The sequence below is a fragment of the Embiotoca jacksoni genome, unplaced genomic scaffold (assembly GCF_022577435.1).
Source record: "Embiotoca jacksoni isolate LCO1_2020_lvr unplaced genomic scaffold, fEmbJac1.0.p SCAF_3, whole genome shotgun sequence".
NCBI classification, from domain to species: Eukaryota; Metazoa; Chordata; class Actinopteri; family Embiotocidae; genus Embiotoca; species Embiotoca jacksoni.
The window spans coordinates 6,661,372-6,681,692 of NW_027185381.1; the positions used below are offsets into that span (position 1 = coordinate 6,661,372).

Consider the following 20,321-nt stretch of genomic DNA (forward strand, 5'->3'; position numbering starts at 1 on the left):
TATATTAAGCAATTTGGGACATACTGCAAAAATATATTTATTTACCTCAAATAAAAACTTTTGTGCAGAACATATTGAACATGAAATATGCATACAATTTCTTCTGAAATCAAACTATGTCAGCAAAAGTCTAAACATAGTGATGACTGCCAGTCAAGCTTCCCACTGTTATCTACATTTTTAGCATTTATAATGAGTGAACAGACATCTCAATCTTGTTTTTAATAAGTGGGACGTAGAACTGTCTGCCTGTTTGTTGGTACTGACAAAGAACGGTAGCAAACAGCAGCCGGACTTCATCAAGAATCTGAAAACTCCTGCTCGCATATAATAAGAGCCAGAAATCTTTCGCTGCAACAGATCCAAACATTTCTGATCAAATCATCAGTGCAATAAGTTCAAATCGTATCAGTCTGTTGCTAGAGGCCCGTGGATAAATGAGTCACACCCTAAAACGACTCCTGTAGAGGTTTCCGTAAGTAGTAATGGGACACTTCCAGATGTGCACACATTGTGTGTGTATGCGTCCGTCACCTTTCAACTGATGCACACATACAACAGCAGGCTGTGAAGTGCTTTTCCTCCACTTGGTCGTGCATTTGATCCACCAACAAATACAGTATAGAAAGTATAGAGCAGTGTCCAGACGAGCTTGTTTGTTCACAGTATTCATTCCAAAGTCTCCATTTTATGATGCAGGTTGATGTAAAAGTGCATCATGTTCTCCTTTGTGGTCCTCTGTGGTCCTCTGTGACCGTCACTGTCTGTCTGAAGTGCTCCCACACGAGGCGCTGTCATGGTAGCTTGCAGGGTACTTTGGCAGCTGCCACGGCTGGTTTGTTGTCCATGGTGTCCAGAGTAAACTTATGCCTGCAGATTACCTCTGGCGTGGGCTGAAGAACACTATATAGTGTCTGTAATGCCCGCACGTCCTCCAAAGCGTCATGGGCCTTGTAGTTCAGCCCCACCAGCTCCCTGACCAGGTTCTCCTGTCGGAAACTCTGGAGGCCGCAGTCCTTTAACGTCTCACGAGCCAGCGGTAGAGTGTCAACATAGCCCGAGACCGAAGACTCAAACTCTGCTCTCAGGTCCAATTCATCGAGGGCTCGAACCAGCAGCGGGCAGTCGAAGCGGCGAATGTTGTGACCAACAAGAAGGGGGTTCCTGAGCATGTGAAGGAAAGCTATGAAGGCGACCAGGACCTCTCTGAGGGAGTTGGTGAGCACAAGCTGGCGATGGAGGTACAGCCTCTGTCTGCGCACCCTGAAGCCCGTCACTTTGGACGCTCCTCGCTCCATTCGACACCGAGGGATGACGTAGAGGTTCAGTGAGTGGCCTCCACTCACTGCAGCCAGCTGGACGATTTCACACTTCTGACCTGCAGATATAAAACATGCAGATAAGAAGGCATGAGCTGATGAGGGTTAGTTTCCTTGAGGATCCGACAGACTCCAGGTGTTAAAGGAGCAAATGGGAAATGAAAATAGCCTGAATCAATGATACACAATCATCCACACTCCATCATGATATAACAATTGATGACAAGTGTGGGTAAATAAAATAAGACTGTATGTTTTTCGCTAATTCAGGAAGTGAAACATCTGACAAATCATCGCTTTATGCAAAAACGATATAAGAATTCACTGTAAAACAGTCTGGCGCAGTGATTTGTAACATTGTCTACATGGGTTGAATAAACTGGAGGTGTAACAGGATGACACACTATGACAAAGTCTTTGACTGTAAACAAAATGATATCATCTCAGTATGTTTGTCTCAGCCTCTCACTAAAACAATTTTAACAATCAATGAACTATTTAGGTCACATGCCAATATTCAGATTTTTGCTACTTTTCTCTTTCATATCTTTGCTAAGTGACTATAAGGATTATGCGATGGCACTCTGGGCTCTGCCTTGTTTGTTTTCTTGGGGGGCAAATTCCTAATCAACAAAGCAATCAGGTTGTGGTGACCTGCTGGTTACGTTTAAGCCTTTATGGACTTCATATTATATATACAGTCTCTGATTTAGGCAGGAGGAGTGAGATGGTTAAGGTACAGATATCAGGGAAGGTCACAGAATCTGATGGGTCAACACATATTGCAACGCAGGAAATGGATCTGACAGAAGATGCTTTTTAATTGTTGTCCCTTTCAAGTCACTGTAACTTCAAGAGGGCAGCATTTCCAACATCCTATCTGACGGTACATTTTTTTGTACCGAAAAAAAACTCCAACTGCTTAACATGTTTCCTTCATGACCCAAACACAGGCACTGTGAAGGGAGCTTTCACTGGACGTGATTTTACCAGCAGCTGTGCATTGATGGGAAGAACAATAAGCACGCACTGCTGACCGTGTACTGATAAAACACGTCCATTTTACACCACCACTATGCAGGCGTATCCATCATAAATCCTGTATCACTAAGTTATCGTACCCAGTCCAGTTGTTTCCAGGTCAAAGAAAACCAGCGGCTGCTCGGCGCTTCCAGCTCCGCCTGACTCCGGTGTTTCCATCACGCTACGACCAAATAAAGGTTTGTTTCCGAAATCTAAGTCTGACAGCGGCACGGAGTTTAGGTAAAGTAAAAGAAGCAGAGGCTGACTGCAGTCACTGGCAGTACGGATTTATCTACATCATGTGACATTCGGTCGATACAAACCAGTTTGAACTCCGTACAGATTTTCCCTCCATGGTTTTACTATGCCTGCGTAGTAGAGTGACAGCGACCGGAAGCTCGAAAGTTTCAAAACAAAAGCCTGTTTAAGGAGGAACATAAGAGAAAACCATAGATTGCGTGAGAAAACTCACTAAAGATGCACAGACGACAAAAAAAAAAAAAACTGTGGCTAATGTCAGGATTATACCCCGCAATAAAAACACGAGTCTCTCTATATAATTTGTCTTCGTTTTAAACACTCTTCCTATGGCAAATGTAAAGGCGTCTCAGGCACAATGCTGCCCTCTACAGGAGACAAATAGGTACACATTAAAACCACAATATAAAAAATATGGAAACAAGCTGAGTGAATTAACAGTACTCCTATTGTATTTTCTTTGAGCAGTTTGTTAGAAACCAATATTCATTATTGCTGTAAATATTTTTTAATAAAGAAAAAGAGTACATTTTACCTAATCTATAATTGTTTGATAGTGGATACAGGATACATAGGCTGTACAGTTTAGCAATGGGCTAAAGGTCTTGTTTCTTACTTATATCTTTACAGTCTAAAATATGAAAAAAATAACCATTATATGTAAACATATATCAGTATTTTAAAATCGTCTCCCAATTTCAAAAAGCAACACCAGCAACAATTGTGTAATTTATAAGGTCTTTTCTAATTTGTTTGTGTTATTTTGTTTGTAGAACAACATTTTTTTCAATGTTTTCATGGATATTACTTTGGTCTCTGTCCCACTACTTGTTTGTTGAAGCTGTAATGCTTGATTGTTGTACACTAGATTTGTGAACATAAACGGTACACAAAAAAATACAACCTTCAGTCTGTATTTAACAGAGGAGCACAAATATAGTATATTAAGTACATGTTCAACAAAGCATTTTTTCTGGTTGATATGCTGCTGTGTATGATACTGACTAATGGATGTTTTACATTTATGACACAAAACTATAGGCCTTCCATAGTAACCTCCATATTTAAGACACAGGCTCACTTCTTATTTAATGATATGAAGCATATCAACCACTAGATACATATTATAACAATATTTAAAAGTCTCAATTAGGCTTTTAAAGCCATTTACCTCACCTCATTGTAATTTCCTACCCTTCCAACAATGCTGTGCAGAGTACCATCATTGGACTGGTGTCCAGAGTCTCTTTAAACTAAACACAGCATGCTTCGCAGCTGCACTGTATGCTGGTCTACTGAGGCTTCGGCCTATGAAGAGATTTCTTCCTCTATCATCGCTGAAATTTGGCACAAATAATATTTCACGAGAATAACAGTAAAAGTATGAAATTAAAGTTTAATGATTTATGTGGGAGAAGTGTGCTACAGTTCACAATAAAGAGGGGTTCAACACGAGACATGATACAGAACATTTAATAACTAGAGCTAAACACTGAATAAATTAAAATGAAACAAAACTGCAAATACAGTAAAAGATAGATTTTTAACTGTTAAATATTATTTTTGTCACCAGATTTGTTTCTAGGTTCTTTTTGGAGGCTTTTTTTTTTTTTTTTTTTTTTTTTTTTTTAAACACTCAGACCAGGTAGACACATTTGGAGATGCTCTGACTCTTAGGACTCCATGAATTGAACAGCTCCTGCAACATCCTGGCATCCTCCACAGCATCATGAGCGCTGTAGGCTTTTCCCAGGAAGTGCCTGACCATGGATTCCTGAGAGTAACTGCGCAGATTTCTATGCAGGTTCTTGCTCAGTGGGAAAGTGTCCAGAAACCCAGACACCACCTCCCTGAACTCCTGGTGCAGGGAGCATTGCCGCAGCACTCTTTTGATCACGGGTGCATCGAACCGCATTGCACTGTGGGCCGCCAGCAGCACAGGGCGCTGGAAGGAGCGGAGGAAGGCGATGAAGGAGGTGAGGGCGTCGACGAGAGGGACGGTGGCCACAGGTAACCCGTGGAGAAACAGGCCAGCAGCTGTGACGGTGAAGCCTGTGACCCGGGTGGCACTCTCGGTGAGGGCTCTATGGGGAATGGTGTAGGCGTTAAAGACCCTCTCTCCACAGATGGCTGCCACCTGGATGATGTCACACACGTTGGTGTCTGAAAGTATAGAAGGAGGATGAGAGAAAAAGACAATATAAATAAATAGAGGTTGCAGTATATAAAATAACGCAGCTTTGTTCTTTTGTCAGCATCTTTGGTGAAAACTGCTCGCTGTGGTGTTTTTTCTTACCAGACACAGTCAGACAATGTGATGAAGAGGTGGGCAACATGGAGATATGCAATGAATAATATCAATTTGTTTGAGTTATAGTGAGGTAGCTGATATATTTCAAAGCAATAGTTTGACATGTCAATTTGCTCCATTCTAGTCAAGAGTTAGAAGACAGGATTGATATGACTCTTATATCTGTTCAGGAAATATAAGACTGATGCCAGCAGCCAGTTAACTCGACATAAAGACTGAAAACACAAGAGAAACTAAGCAATTTCATAAGTTGCCATTAGGCTTTTTCAGAAGTGTCTGTCAGCTAGTCAAATAGTTTCAGTAACCCCCGAGGACTCTACTGAGCATGCTCTATGCAGATCATGGTGTGCAATTTAGCAGCTTATAGGAACAGAAGGGGTACCATGTTTGATTGTGGTATCAGGTTCTCCTTCATTAGAGCTGCATCATGTGCAGAGGTCAGACAAGAAACACGTCGGGTTTGGACTTCTCTTTTTAGCACAATAGCAGTTTCTGTCACTTTTCATGTGGGCGACAGAGTTCAACAGTATGAATGTTTCTCAGGAATGTCTTCAGAGTAGTCAGACATTTGTGGTTAAACGGTGCATCAGACGAACTGGTTCTGGAACTGGTTTAAGGTCTTTAAACACTGGGGCGTCTTTTTTTGTGCGATATCAATAAAAACATTTTAACTGTTGTTTTGGTCATGAGTTCTTCAGACAGAATGCAGATATTATACAGCAAAAAAATGACTTAATTTTTATTCAGAATGAGTTTGATTTAAGGTAAAAGTGCAAAAAAAATGTTGGTTGGATGTTCGGGAAGCAGCTGCAGGGATTCTGAGGAACAGAAAGTGTATTTCCTCATATTAGAATCAGAAAAGCAAAATTTGTTATGTAAGCAAATATATGATTGCTATTTTCCATGTCATTACATTTTGTTGTCAGGTTGCCATGGGATCAGCAGATAACACCCTCCAAGTCACAACTGTGAAATATACAACCTGTTCATTATTATTCCCACCTACTTAATTACAGTTAAACATGTTAACACCTACTGTTGTGTTTTCTCTACACGCCTCGGTGATCAGGTGACTTTTACTCACACCACATCAAATAATCCTGTTATGAATGTTTGAATATGTGACACGAACAAGAGCAGCCACTGAGTCATTTCACACACACACACACCCACACACGTCAATAAACAAATGCAGTTTCAACCGCAGTGTTGCTCGAAACCTAACTATGACAGAACCAGTCATGCTGATTGACTTCCTCAACAGCCAGGGCTGCAGCTTATTTCCAGTACTGATTCATTTGTTGCCAATTTTCTCAATTAATCGATCAATCATTTAGCATTCAACATGTCAGGAAAAACTGAAAAATGTCACATGTGAGTTTAAAACTTCAAAATGCCCCGTGGTCATTACATCCATAGCTAAAATACAAATACTGATTTGAATGGGTACCTGGGGGTCTGTGGCCCTGCAGTCATCTGCTTCACAAAGTGGCCATAGTCAAGCTCACAGGAGTCTGTATTTAAGTTCAAATATACTATTTATAATGTGTAATAATTCTAAGAATTAAATCTGTATGTCAAACCTTTCATCTTGAATGCAGCAGAGGAAATGCAACTCCACGTTGTTTATGGTTTTGGTCACAAAGAAGCCCTCTGCTGTCGTGTTACTGGTTCAAAGGCTATAAACATGATAACTCCACCCTGCTCTGACCAAACTGCAAGATTTCATTTCTCATGATATTTCTGGGGGGAGGGCAGGAGGACACACAGGTCTGACTCTGAGATTAGAAACCCATAAAAACTGAAATTTAAATGCACCCTCACCCCTCTTATCACAGACTCCACCTGATGCGTGCCTGTTGGCAGGTGGAGCCGTCAGACTGGATTGATAAAACATGATGTGTCATATCAGCTGTAGTTTTATAGCTTTACTGGGACACAACGAAGGAAACACGTATATAAAAGTTGGTTTGTTGGCTGTTGAATCAAAATCTGTGGCAGAAAGCAACTATACCCAAGTTCTAATATAAGTACACATTTGAGGTACTTGTACTTGAGTATTCCAACATTCTGCTACATTCTACACTATGGCATTGCAGAGGAAAATGTTGTACCATATTTTTTGCTTCATTCATTTAAAGCTGAAGGTACTAGTTATTTGAAATTCATCAGCTGTTTATAAAGTAAATATAAAAGTGTTTTTCGTAGGCTGTGTAAAAATATATTTGAACACTAACACATCATCCTATGTTTAGTAAAATGTGTAACCTAGTAGGCCTATTTTGTAACAGAGTATTTCTAAACTGTGTATTTGTTACTTTTACTTCAGGAAATGTCTACGTACTTTAACCAATGACCTCAAATGAGACAAAGGGTTAAAAGTAAACATTTTAAAAAATCAGACAAAAATTCAATCATCCTTTCCTAAGTGCTGTCTACCTGTTAGAACTTCAACTAATGACTGGTTGATCAAAATATATAGAGACACAATCTTAATTAAGGCAACAAGATGTGGCTGAAAGCTCTGGAATATTACTTTAAAAAAGTCCTGTAAGTGGACCTGGTGTTATAAGATTGTTAAAAGGCTACATATTACAGCACTGGCCTCATTATGGTAAACACAGTGTGAATGATTGAGAATTGATTAACAGTTACCTAATCCAGTGGCCTCCAGGTCAAAGAAAACGATGGTTCTGTCATTAGACATCTGCAGGATTTAAAATAAAAACACGTCATGAGTCCTTTGATAATTTAAATAGTTATTGTTTAAACATGAAGATTCGCTATTTAAAAGAACAGAGTTGACAAACAGATGAATGTGCAGTCAAAAGCCACAGTGCGAGTTCAATTTACCGTGTGCGGTTGGATGGTCGTCAGCTGAGCGGTGTGACAGATTAACGTGAAGTCAGTTATATCTGATCAGCTGCCCAGGGAGGAACCAGCAGGTGATTCACCACCACAGCATTTCATAACTTCACCCTGGATTCTACTTTCCTTTTAGTAGAATGGAAACTGTTTTTTTACTTCTTTTTCTGGTGAATCACCTCCTTGCCCGCCTGTATCGCTCTGGTCGTCTATCGACGTGCCGCCGTCACAAGGCAAACACATATTTTCTGTGAAGGTGGAATCTTCCCTGCTGTTCGTTCACTTTCATTTTCGACCCAGGAAGGGAAGGCTTTTGTTTTGGTAACGCAGCTGACGCACGACAAAACTTGTGGCCTTTAGATTTAAAAATAAAACCAACAAATAAAATAAAATAGTAAACTGTAAATGAATGAAATACGATTTTTTTTTAAGTTAAATAAAACAAACATCTAAATAAAAATAAATAAACTGGTCTCCTATGAAAACAGCCAGAAAAAAATCATAAGGAAATGTAAAAATATTGCCATCCTATGAGAAATTTGCTGAAAGAAAAAACGCTCAAAAATAGATATATAAAACATCATCCATCTATTTACCCAATAGCCAGCAACATTTGTAAAGGTTACTATACAGTGCATCCGGAAAGTATTCACAGCGCTTCACTTTTTACACATTTTGTTATGTTACAGCCTTATTCCAAAATGGATCAAATTAATTTTTTTCCTCAAAGTTCTACACACAATATCCCATAATGACAAAGTGAAAAAAGTTTGTTTAAAATGTTTGCAAATCTATTAAAAATAAAGAATGAAAATATAACGCGTACATAAGTATTCAAAGCCTTTGCTCAAAACTTTGTTGAAGCACCTTTGGCAGCAATTACAGCCTCAAGTCTTTTTGAGTATGATGCTACAAGCTTAGCACACCTATTTTTGGGCAGTTTCTCCCATTCTTCTTTGCAGGACCTCTCAAGCTCCATCAGGTTGGATGGGGAGCGTCGGTGCACAGCCATTTTCAGATCTCTCCAGAGATGTTCAACCGGGTTCAAAGCTCTGGCTGGGCCTCTCAAAGACATTCACCGAGTTGTCCCGAAGCCACTCCTTTGTTATCTTGGTTGTGTGCTTCGGGTCGTTGTCCTGTTGGAAGATGAACCTTCGCCCCAGTCTGAGATCCAGAGCGCTCTGGAGAAGGTTTTCATTAAGGATGTCTCTGTACATTGCTGCTTTTACCTTTCCCTCCATCCTGACTAGTCTCCCAGTTCCTGCCGCTGAAAATCATCCCCACAACATGATGCTGCCACCACCATGCTTCACCGTAGAGATGGTATTGGCCAGGTGATGAGCGGTGCCTGGTTTCCTCCAAACATGACGCTTGGCATTCAGACCAAAGAGTTCAATCTTTGTTTCATCAGACCAGAGAATTTAGTTTCTCATGGTCTGACAGTCCTTCAGGTGCCTTTTGGTAAACTCCAGCTGGGCTGTCATGAGCCTTTTACTGAGGAGTGGCTTCCGTCTGGCCACTCTACCATACAGGCCTGCTTGGTGGAGTGCTGCAGAGATGGTTGTCCTTCTGGAAGGTTCTCCTCTCTTCACAGAGCAACGTTGGATCTCTGTCAGAGTGACCATCGGGTTCTTGGTCACCTCCCTGACTGAGGCCCTTCTCCCCCGATCGCTCAGTTTAGCCGGGCGGCCGACTCTAGGAAGAGTCCTGGTGGTTCCAAACTTCTTCCATTTACGGATGATGGAGGCCACTGTGCTCATTGGGACCTTCAATGCTGCAGAAATATTTCTGTACCCTTCCCCAGATCTGTGCCTCGATACAATCCTGTCTCAGAGGTGTACAGACAATTCTTTGGACTTCAAGTCTTGGTTTGTGCTCTGACATGCACTGTCAACTGTGGGACCTTATATAGACGGTGTGTGTCTTTCCAAATCATGTCCAATCAACTGAATTTACCACAAGTGGACTCCAATCAAGTTGTAGAAGCATCTCAAGGATGATCAGTGGAAACAGGATGCACCTGAGCTCAATTTTGAGTGTCATGGCAAATGGTGTGAATATTTATGTATGAGTTATATTTTTGTTTTTTTTATTTTTAATAGATTTGCAAAAATTTCAAAACAACTTTTTTCACATTATCATTATGGGGTATTGTGTGTTGAATTTTTAGAAAAAAAAAATTAATTTTGAAATTTTGAATTTTGAAATAAGGCTGTAACATAACAAAATGTGGAAAAAGTGAAGCGCTGTGAATACTTTCCAGATGCACTGTATATGGTACATAGAACTGCAGAATTTGCACTTTTTTTTAATGGTATTATGTCAAGATTATGAGTATTTCATTACCTTGAAAAACAAGCTTTGTTCTCTTGAGATAATGAAATAATTAACTCTCTGATTACGTCATGTGTGAGCACGGCTGTTCTCAGTAGTTGTTTTTCAAAGTTTGAGCTTGATGGCCTCTTAGTTGTAGTTAAACCACCGTCACCCATTGGTTTGTGAACTGCCGTTATGAAGCCTCCAGTTCTGCATTTCATAAGCGATCATATTTGGACGAGCTAGGGGAAAGCCATCGTTGGCTCTGACTCGATCTAATTGGGAAGCTGAGGACACTATGCTTCACCCACCCATAGCAGAAACCTGACTACACGACAGGCCTGTCAATCAAACGGACATTCATCCACACCACTTTTTGAGGCCAAATATCTAATTAATGATTGAAATATTTTCAGATGTACCAACAGAAAACTAATAAGAAGGGGTGAGATGAACAAATGATGTCATTATGACTTGTAGAACTCATTTATTGACTTTGTATTTCATGAGTGAAGTTGGATGGGTTTCCATGGAGCCAGAGCCTCTGTGAAGTCAACCCCTAGTCGCCCTCGTGGTGTTGCACTTTAGGTACGTCCACATTGGCCTCATTTATAAAACCCTAAAGATATGACCACTTTTACAGTCTATGGCTTTTGGTCTTCTTTAGCACACCAAACCGTAGATCTTACCACTTGCTTGTCCGGTTTGCTGTCCTAAAGAAGACACACTGAAATGTTGAAAATAACATACTTTCAAAGTCAAATCTGCATTTCTATCGAAACGCAAAAGATTACACAACTCATTCGTGTTTGGCTGCAGTTTTGCTTTTTTAATAAGCAGATGAATTTTCCCCCATAAAGTATTTTTTTCTTACAACCATAGACATGTTTATATCATTAAAAAAAAGAAATATAACACAAATTGCACCTTTTACATACATAACCATGTCCAGAGTGGCGCAGACAGACAAGACACAATGCTTTTCTTTTTTTTTTTTGCTTCGTAGCACAAAAATGACTGGCCGAGTGTGGCCTGTTAAAATGTTGCCATGATTAATAGTAGATAATGAACCGTACACAGGATAATATATCCTTTCATAACACCTTTTAGAACAGATTCTTTTAAACCAATGTACATCCCAAAAGCATGATCATAAATAGTACATACACTGTGTATAAAAGATGAGCAAAAACAACCAGAGAAAGCAGAGCATGCCTTCCAGTGACAGGTACATTCACTTTTTTTTTTTCTTTTCTTTCTTTTTTTCTTCTTTTGCAGAATGCCATATGGACAGCCTGGACAAACACCACAAACACCTTCCCATCAAATATAAAGATATTTGAACAGGAATCAGTTTTGTCCTTTCAGCTCTGAAAACAGTTTTCATCGAAACGTGTCTAAAAGAAAAAAAAAAAACATGCTGCAAGTCTCCACACCTGCATTAAAAGTGAGATCAGCAGAGTCATCACTGAGACTTCCAGCTTGAAGGAAAAGTTGATTAAGACTGATTGTGTGGGTGAGATCGAAGACGCAGCAAGCAAGGGGAGATATTGCAGCTTTATTACGGAGACATCATTGCTGTGAAGCTACTGAGTAGAGGCCCACAAAACTCAATATTACACCGACTGTTTCCTTTCTGCATGGACAGAGACAGAAAGAGAGGAAGAATATGCAGAAACACGTGGACGGTCTGAGTTAGTTGCTACTTATTTTTGTCTGGTTAACAGGCAGATTAAATGCTACTTTTCACAGCCAGAGCCGAGAGAGAAGGAAAGGATGGAAGAGCTACTCTTATGGTGAAGTAGAAGAAGAAGAGTGTATGTTGCATGGCTCAGAGGACATCATGGACGGTTCGAGTGTGTGTGGATGAGTGCAAGAGTTTCCCTGCAGGCACAATAAAACCTACATCAGTTTTAGTGTCACTTGAACGTTGCAGAGATATTTTTCACTCCTATATGAAGAACATTTATGGGGACACACACATTTATGTGTTTGTAGGGAGGGCTACACATGCACAAAGTGGGAGCTGAAACAATGGAAGGAATTATTCATCCATTCAGACACACACACACACACACACACACACACAAATATAGACAGGAAAGAACAAATGGCTTTCATCTGAACAAAAAAAAGAAAAGAAATAATATTGATAACAAAAGCAGGACATCTTTGATATCAATAACAACACGTATAATACAGCAATTACATATATTAAAAAATTCAAGTCCTGATGCAGTAACACTGATGTTTCTGAATGAAACAGATGGAAAAACACAAGGTTGCAGGCAGAGGCAGATACAGAACACTTATGGCTGACTGACAGTTGACACCTCAGGTTGAGTTTGCACGCAGATCGGCAGCTTTTCCTTTTAGTATTTCTCAAGAGTACGCCCAAAGCACTCTCTGTTCATTGTGTAATAAGAAAAGAAAGAAAAAAAACAAGCGTAAACTGAGCAAAACCATCACAGAAACAAAAGTGGAACCTAAATTTCAGACACTTCACTTTACAAAACAGGAAGTAGAGACATATCAACAACAGACAACCCAGAAGCAGCACTGGACTTTCTTTCTATGTACACGTTTTTCCTCTGTAACATAATAGTAATAATAATAATAATAATAATAATAATAACAATAATATGTAACATAGAGCTGTAACAGATCTCAGGAAAAAAAAAGTCTAGGAAAAAGCGTGATGAAGAAGCATGCAGCCTCTTGGCTGGTGTGTCCTGTGTAAACGTGAAAAGCAGACTTAGCTTGGCGCTGGTTACAGACAAAATGTCCGCCAGTTCAGTCAGTATGGCTACATTTCTTCTGCGTGGTTTTTACCACCTGCCCACATGCTAAAAAATAAAGACGGGGCACCGTAAGATTTGGCTTTGCAGGTGTGTTCTTTTTTTTCTGCGTGTCACCACCCGTCCCGCCCTTCTTCTCCTCTGACCGACCCCTGGTGCTCCAGCAGGGGTCACTCAGATCAGAGGATCAACAAACACACAGAGTTTTTTCACTTCACTCTGCTCCAGCTTTCTGCCGTTCACATTAGTATTCAGTCATCTTCCATTACCTTCTGCTGTTTTTGTTCCTCCGGGTCAGATTTCCAGTCCTCTTTTATTCCCACAGCTCTCCGCTTTGACTGGACCGGGGGAGGAGGGGGGCGGGCACCGAGGAGGGGCAGCAGGCTACACTGGGCATAAAGCTCCCCCTGTGACCGGCCTCGTTCAAACACAGATTCTCCCTCCTCCCCCTCTCTCACACCCTCCTGCACTCAAACAGGTGGCGCCCGGCGTTCCTTCCTTCCTCGGCATCACACCATGAACTCGTTGCTGCCGTACAGAACCAGCTGCTGTGGCCCCGAGCCGAAGTCCGAATCCCTCCGATGGCTTCCCGACGGCTCGCGTGGTGAGCTGCGGCTCAGCCTGAGCCTGTGGCGTGTCTTGCCTGTTCTGTTGCCCCCCTCCTCCTCCGCCAACGGGGCCCCCAACCCGCAGGACGTGAGTAGGGGCCCGGAGGAGGAGGAGCGGAACCGGTAGTGTGGGGACGGAGAACCGGAGGCGTTGGATGAGAGAGAGGAAGAGGGGTGGTAGGAGGAGGAGATGGTGGATGTGGAGTCAGCTGAGTCCTGGGAGTCGGGCTGGCGGCGCAGAGCTCGTCTGCTCTTTGCCTCCGACTTTTTGGATCGGTATGTGCCGTGCTCTGTGGAGAGAGACAGCAGCAGCTATTAGAGACACATTATACAAGTATAGTATCGATTAAAAACATTATAACTCGATTCATATTGAAGTTGATAGCTGATACAGCTATCAGTTTTACACTGGACAGTTTTCTAATATCATAAGTGCTTATATTATTCCTACAAAAACTTTGAGGTGACGCATCATCGAGCTCCAGACCAGAGTAGTCCTGACGTGGATTTTCATCTTGATGCATATCTGTGGTTAAATGTAACCAAAAGTGTTTTATGACACTGGATTTGAACTAATTCTGTCCACAGTAAAGTTCTATAAATATAAAAAAGTTTATAGTTATCATCTGTAATAGCTCTGCCAACCAGGATTATGTTTTAGTTATCCACATTATTTCAATAATGTTAAAGTATGGGTAGTAGATAGATAGATTATTCCATACATATCAGTTGATGTAATTACTGCCAAATTATGGGAATTAATCCATGTGTTAAATCAACACATGAACCAGATTATGTTTTTGCAGACTTTAACTGCAGTAAATAAGCCATTACTTCATAAACTTAAAAACAGTAATCAAGTTATATTCTTCATGTGAAATAAAGGCAATAAAATCTTTGGTGATTGTGGTCATACATAAATTGTGTTTCTCGCAGTACTCTCAGTCCAGTACCTGCTGCAATCACAGAAGGCAAGGAAGCGACACAAATGCACACACACATACCAGAGGGGTCGTAGGTGGCTCCCTCGGTCTCCATGGTGATGTTTTCAGAGCTGTCCGCCGTGCCGATGGAGGCCTCAGATTCAGGAGTCTCGTCATCGGATGCCCGCGGCTCCAATATCAACATCTCATATGTCAGCTCCTCCCTGCAGATATACAAATGGATGCTCGAGTGGTGCTTCATCCAAATCATCTCTTTGCATTTTAACTTTGGGGATTTAATACGGCATGCCACTTCAAGTGTCCCTGAGGGATCCATTTATAACACACAGGTGCAAGGTAATGGCTTAAAAACAACCTGAGCTACCAGATGATATTGGAAAAGGGAGTTTCTGTGTTTATATTAACAATATCACAAGAAATTCCTTCATAGTTTGTGGGGAGAAAATGTGATTTTGCAAAACTTGCACAGTTGTAGCCTACTGCATATGTGACAGGTGCGTCGGAGGAGAGCACAAACAAAAACATAAACAAGCAGTGCAACAGCATACTTTTCTTTCTGCAGACTCTCGATCTGCTCAGTGAGGATTCGCTCCTCCTGCTGCATCGCCAGCTGCTGCTGCTCGTTGAGCCCGGCCTCTGCTGCATCCTCTCCTCCTCCTCCTCCTCCTCCTCCTCCTCCTCCTCCTCCTTCTCCTTCTCCAACTCCAACTCCTCCACCTGCAATTTCTCCGTCAGCCACAGAGGGCGCTTTAGGGCTGAGAGGAGGCGAGGGAGTGTGGCTGGTGCTTTGCTGAACACGACCTTTTCCCTGCAGGTTCACACAGAAAATCACAGAGTGAGCGTGTGTGTGATTGGAGGATGACCGAAGTGTTTCCTGTTAACAGAGACAGTGATGGAGCACGGACAGCTGAGTCGCTACCGACTACACACGGTTGGATGTTTTGACCACATACTGACTATACAGACGTACTGACCACAGTTCACGACACTAAAAAACGATGAGGTCGGCTGATTATCACTATGCATACACACACACACTCACAGGTAGGCATTACCTTAAGTTTAGCTGTGTTAGGCTGCATGTTAATACGTTGTGAAGCAGAAACAGAGAGCAAAGAGCGATCAGTTGAGCTACAAATGAAGCTTTGAGACACCTCACCTGTCTTAAAGCTTGAAAAGTCTACACTGCTGACACAGGAGCGGGGTCGCTGGCTCGAAAGCACATTTCGACCTGGAACAGCTGAATGTTGCTACTGAGAAACTAGGCTGTTGGCTTGGTTGGATTTCTCCAGAGATTTGGCAAACGATGAGACCGCCACTATGAAATTTGTTTCCGAGAACTATGAAGTACACAAATAACACAGTTTTTTCAGTTGCTAATTAGGGTGTAACTCGTGTGCTGATGCTGATCAAGCGTTTCATAAAGGTTATGGCCTCCCCCTGCTCTGTTGACGTCAAGGTGCTGCTCAACAGGAACAGTCTGGGAACTTTTTTGATTGCCCCTCCTGCTGCGAAAGAAGTTGAATTTTGTAGAAGCAATGGTGTCATCTATCTTGTGGAAATGATTCATAAAAAAAGAGCTACCTTTTCTGTTTATTTGTAAGTTAATGAATACATTAATAATTTGTCTTTTTGTGATTTAATGCATTAAAAAGAATTTAAAGCCAAATTTAGAAAAAGTCAAAACAAGTCGAGGACCCACACACATGGATAACTTTTTCAAGACTGAAGTTATTCGAACCAAAGTAAAGTCTCAATTTTCGGTATTCATCAAGTATCCAAGCAGACATTATTTAGAAACACAGAACAGTGATACAATAATTACCAGCAAGTTGAACTATGTCCATTTTATAATCTGGAAGTGTCAGATTTATATGATCTACATTATATCACTAACATAAATTATCTAATATTTCTGTGTGCAGATTATAAGAATACTCTCTTCTCTTTGGTTGCAGTTCCCACTGTGTGCAAGTTGAAATACTTCCAATGTTAATAAGCTACAATGATTGTTAAAGTTTAGCGGAGGACTATAATATGTGGCTAATCAACCAACTGGTGACAAAACAAAAACACAAACAGACACCTACAGCAACGGAGAGCTAGTTTACAGGCAGACGTGACGAGTGCTGCGGCCGGACGGAACAGACGGTGTGAGTGGACTGACGGACAGGACGGGACAGGACGGGTGGCGGGCGGGTACATGGTGTGTATGTGTGGAGTGGGATGGGATGGGATGGGATGGGGGAGGGGGGGGCATACATACCGGGGTGGCAGTGCGGGTTATGCTCATAAACCTAACAGCAATTAGTATGGGTTTCTGAAAGGAGGAGTGGTTGGGGGTTGGGGAAGCAAGGAAGGAAGGAAGGAAGGACAGATTAGGGTTAAGGAGCGGTGAAGGTCATCATGTATTTGACCTGGATTTGGTTTATTTACAGGTCAAAAGATGTTTAGACATTTACATTACACTCAGCTAGTCTCGGTTTGAAAGAGAAGGACATCTAAATTCAGGCACGTCAACCACACATTGAAGTATAGTCACTGAAATGCTGTTGACTCACGACCTAGATGTCGAAAGTTATCACTTTACAACCTCATCTTGCTAAGTTTTATCTGGTCTGGATATCTTTTCACCTACAAATCATTAAAACCAGGCTTACTTGGAAAGTTTAGATACATTTGGTCGCTTGATTAAATTGGGAGCTTGAGAATCACAAGTTAGCATAATATTTCTGATTAATGTTTGTCAGAAAGACATATCACACCGCATGGTGCTCCCCAGGGAACAAAGTCATTTCATTCTTTATCGAAATGTTGTAAGAGAAGTTATACTGCAACGTTACACACTGTATCCAATGTAAGGCACTAGCTGCTTCTATTTTGCCTTCACGGTTCAAATTTATCGTGAAAAAAATGAAAACAGTTCATGTTCATTTTCTCCCACTTTCATTAAAGATCAGCCATCCAAAGTCATCTAAATTTAATGCTTATTTTTCCTTCTTATTTATTATTTAAATGTTTCACTTTGAAACCCCAATATAAGCAACAATACAATTTACTGAATACTCACAGTTGATACTATATACTCTTTACATTGCATCCTATTTGTTTTGTACCTGGGTGTTATTTGTCTCTGAATTAAACATATATTTTGCTTGGTGCCCCCAAGAGTCTTCCAACACCTTCTGTGACTTTAAGGACGAGTGGGAACACAAATGAATAAACCGAGAGGTATTTAAACAGCAAAGTTAATAATATTAAAAATGTACTGCAGTGGTTGTGGTGTCCTGCTGTGGAAGTGTTTTAAGTATAGCCCCTTGATTGTGTTTTTACACAAGCTTTTTGCTTGTGTAAGAAAACACAGCAAAATCTGTTAATGAGAGATGTAAAGAAACACAGAAGAATGGACTCCTGCCATGGCCGTGTGAGAACCATGCCAGCTGCTCAGGGAGCTGAAGATCGTTTCCATTTAAATGATGAGCGGGAGGAACATCCACCTCAATGACAGGCAATAAGGGTCGTTCATGCTAACATCTTTAGCATAGTGAGTATGTAACTTAAGTCTGATCTTACCATGGACTTCCTGATGTGCGTCAGTCGGCTCTTGGCTTTGCTCTCTGCGAACTCCAGACTGCTGATGTCCTTCAGACGAGCTCTGTACTTGCTCATCTGCTCGTTGATGATCAGCTCCACACACCTACAGGCCACAGGTCCGTTTAGATCAGGAGTCAATAGAACAGATGTAGTAATAGAGCGGGGGAGTGGGGGCTCGCAAGGGCCTCTTAAAAATCTATTGCTACATTACCTCGTTTCAAACGAGTGATTTAATGCATATAACATTTGCATTTCACTTACATGAGCTGTGGCATGACTTGAAAAATGACAGTTTTAGGACTGCTAACAATATTATTAAAGTGAAATATGAGTCCTGTGTGGATGTTTCTTTTTCATATCTTATTTATGTCTGCATTCACGATGAAATACATGGTTTGTGTTATAATTTATACATTTGTAAATCTCTAGTTGGGAAAAATAAGAATAGCAAAAGAGCCAAAATTATTGGCAGTTAAAAGTAAAATGCCAGTAAAAAGCACATTTGGCTAAATATAGTAGTAAGTTTCTGCATCGTCCCTGCAGGCCACATTACACACTCTCTGAACATCAGCCAGTCTACATTACAGTACACAAAAAGAGGCTCCTGTTACACCACTTAACACAAAGCTCACGTATCAAAACATTTGTTTTGCCACTGCATAAACACATAAAATGGTGAGAGGTACTGCAGTTAATTGAAAGGCAATATACCTTCATCGACTAATAACAGAATTTAAAACTGATTTTGTGATCATTTTGTGATTTATTTCTATACAAATGTGTGGTAAATACTCTGTTTTGATTGGTAAAATTTCTCTGTTGTTTTTGGTTTGTGAAAACACGGAGGACTGTTCCTGCACGTACGCTGTGGTTTTGCTGATGTCTTGGACACTCTGCAGCGGGTCGATGGTGTCGGGGCAGCGGAGGATGCAGGGAGCAAACACGATGGCGAGGGCGTTGGCTGACATCCTGTTGGTATCCTCCTGCAGGGCTATCCTGTAACATAACACAGCATAAAGCTTCTAATCCTGATGTTGATCCTTACAGAGGAGAACACCCATTCCCACCAAACACAACACTGAGAGAATGCTATGTGATCGAGACAGCTAATCCGATATGTTTGAAACCAGTGCAGTTGAGATTTAAACAAGCTGACCCCACAGACACTTTGCTCAGAGGCAGAAACATCATTCAGATCTTATATGGTAACCTTATTTTCAGACTCTGGTTGTCTTGCCGGAGGCTGCGCCGCTCATGTTGATTCTTATCTCATCGCTTACCTGACCAGGTGGAAGATGAGGCGCTCCAGTGTGCTGAGGTGTGTCCTGCTGAGCTGGTCGATTACTGAATACACCCCTCGGATCACCTCCCGCTTATCTGGCTGACCTGAAAAGAGAAAAAAAAAAAAACACACACCATCAGACCACAGAGTTCAGGCAAGTGTAACTTAACTGAAACTGACTCGCAGCCGACAGAGCCTCTGGACTGAAAAACAGCATTAAGGAGTCACTGAGGGGCCTAATTAGGAGCTTACCCATGGCCCTGAGGAACTCCTCGTACAGTTCAAAGGTCATGAGAGGGCTGGGCAGGTCACGGAGCCACTGCTTGAGCACACTGGCGATGACATGGATGTTGTAGTCATCCAGGTTCACACTGTTTACATCTAGAGCAGGACGATAAATTCAGACAAATCAAGTCAACTTCTCCTCCCTTCTCTCTCCTGTTTTTTTTTTAGAGCCGTGCTGGCGGCATGGTGATGTCACGGCTCTGTGGATGCTGCTTCATCCGGACTGAACTGCCTCAACAACTGAATGGATGCGATCCTCCTGTTTTCCGTGAAGCTTTTCCTTTGGCACAACAATGAAGTTAAAATTTGTGGTTTACTTTATATTAGTATTTACTGGAGTGGATTCTCCCTCAGGTTAAATTCAGGTGATATATTAACTTTTAATCATCATTCAAATTTCAGTTTGTCCAGTTTGTCTTTATTGTAATTAGCAAATGTTAGCATGCCAAAACTAACTGAACTAGATGGTTAATATAGTAAACCTTATACCTGCTCAAATCAACATGTCAGCATTCAGACAAATACAGCCTCAAAGACCTGCTGGCACGACTGTAGTATTAGTTGCTTCTCCTTCGACATGTTTCTCTTTGTTTTGTCAGATTTTACAATCAGCCGACACTTTCAACTTTCAAATGTCTGCTTTGGTTAATATTGCTTTTACTGCAGTTGTTCTAAATACTGGCATTAATATGAAATGTCAAAATATCAACAAAGCTAT

General features: G+C 41.2%; 3 protein-coding genes across 15 annotated transcripts in view; all 3 read right to left on the bottom strand.

The window, feature by feature from the left end:
- Positions 1–338: 338 nt before the first annotated feature.
- Positions 339–2,667, bottom strand: LOC138206239 (protein PML-like). The gene is made up of 2 exons (XM_069162812.1): positions 2,441–2,667; positions 339–1,378 (listed from the first exon to the last, which is right to left on the bottom strand). Exons 1-2 carry the CDS (start codon positions 2,517–2,519, stop codon positions 795–797), a joined length of 663 nt encoding a protein of 220 aa, XP_069018913.1. The 5' UTR covers positions 2,520–2,667; the 3' UTR covers positions 339–794.
- Positions 2,668–3,970: 1,303 nt separating this feature from the next.
- On the bottom strand, positions 3,971–8,009 carry LOC138206686 (DNA polymerase III PolC-type-like). The gene is made up of 3 exons (XM_069163576.1): positions 7,765–8,009; positions 7,567–7,618; positions 3,971–4,763 (listed from the first exon to the last, which is right to left on the bottom strand). Exons 2-3 carry the CDS (start codon positions 7,616–7,618, stop codon positions 4,237–4,239), a joined length of 579 nt encoding a protein of 192 aa, XP_069019677.1. The 5' UTR covers positions 7,765–8,009; the 3' UTR covers positions 3,971–4,236.
- Positions 8,010–10,900: 2,891 nt separating this feature from the next.
- The window catches only part of LOC138205723 (unconventional myosin-IXAa-like), a 133,498-nt gene continuing 124,077 nt past the window's right edge, over positions 10,901–20,321 (bottom strand). For 7 of the 13 annotated variants that reach the window (XM_069161907.1, XM_069161906.1, XM_069161910.1 and 4 more), the window contains 9 exons: positions 19,571–19,699; positions 19,317–19,422; positions 18,901–19,032; positions 18,016–18,139; positions 16,709–16,762; positions 15,498–15,518; positions 14,991–15,250; positions 14,503–14,645; positions 10,901–13,788 (listed from right to left, as the gene is read on the bottom strand). In XM_069161907.1, the coding sequence (XP_069018008.1) occupies positions 13,400–13,788; positions 14,503–14,645; positions 14,991–15,250; positions 15,498–15,518; positions 16,709–16,762; positions 18,016–18,139; positions 18,901–19,032; positions 19,317–19,422; positions 19,571–19,699 (1,358 nt within the window). In that variant the 3' untranslated portion in view covers positions 10,901–13,399. The remainder of the gene's footprint in view (positions 13,789–14,502; positions 14,646–14,990; positions 15,251–15,497; positions 15,519–16,708; positions 16,763–18,015; positions 18,140–18,900; positions 19,033–19,316; positions 19,423–19,570; positions 19,700–20,321) is intronic. The other 6 variants (XM_069161911.1, XM_069161909.1, XM_069161908.1 and 3 more) reach the window with 3 other exon arrangements.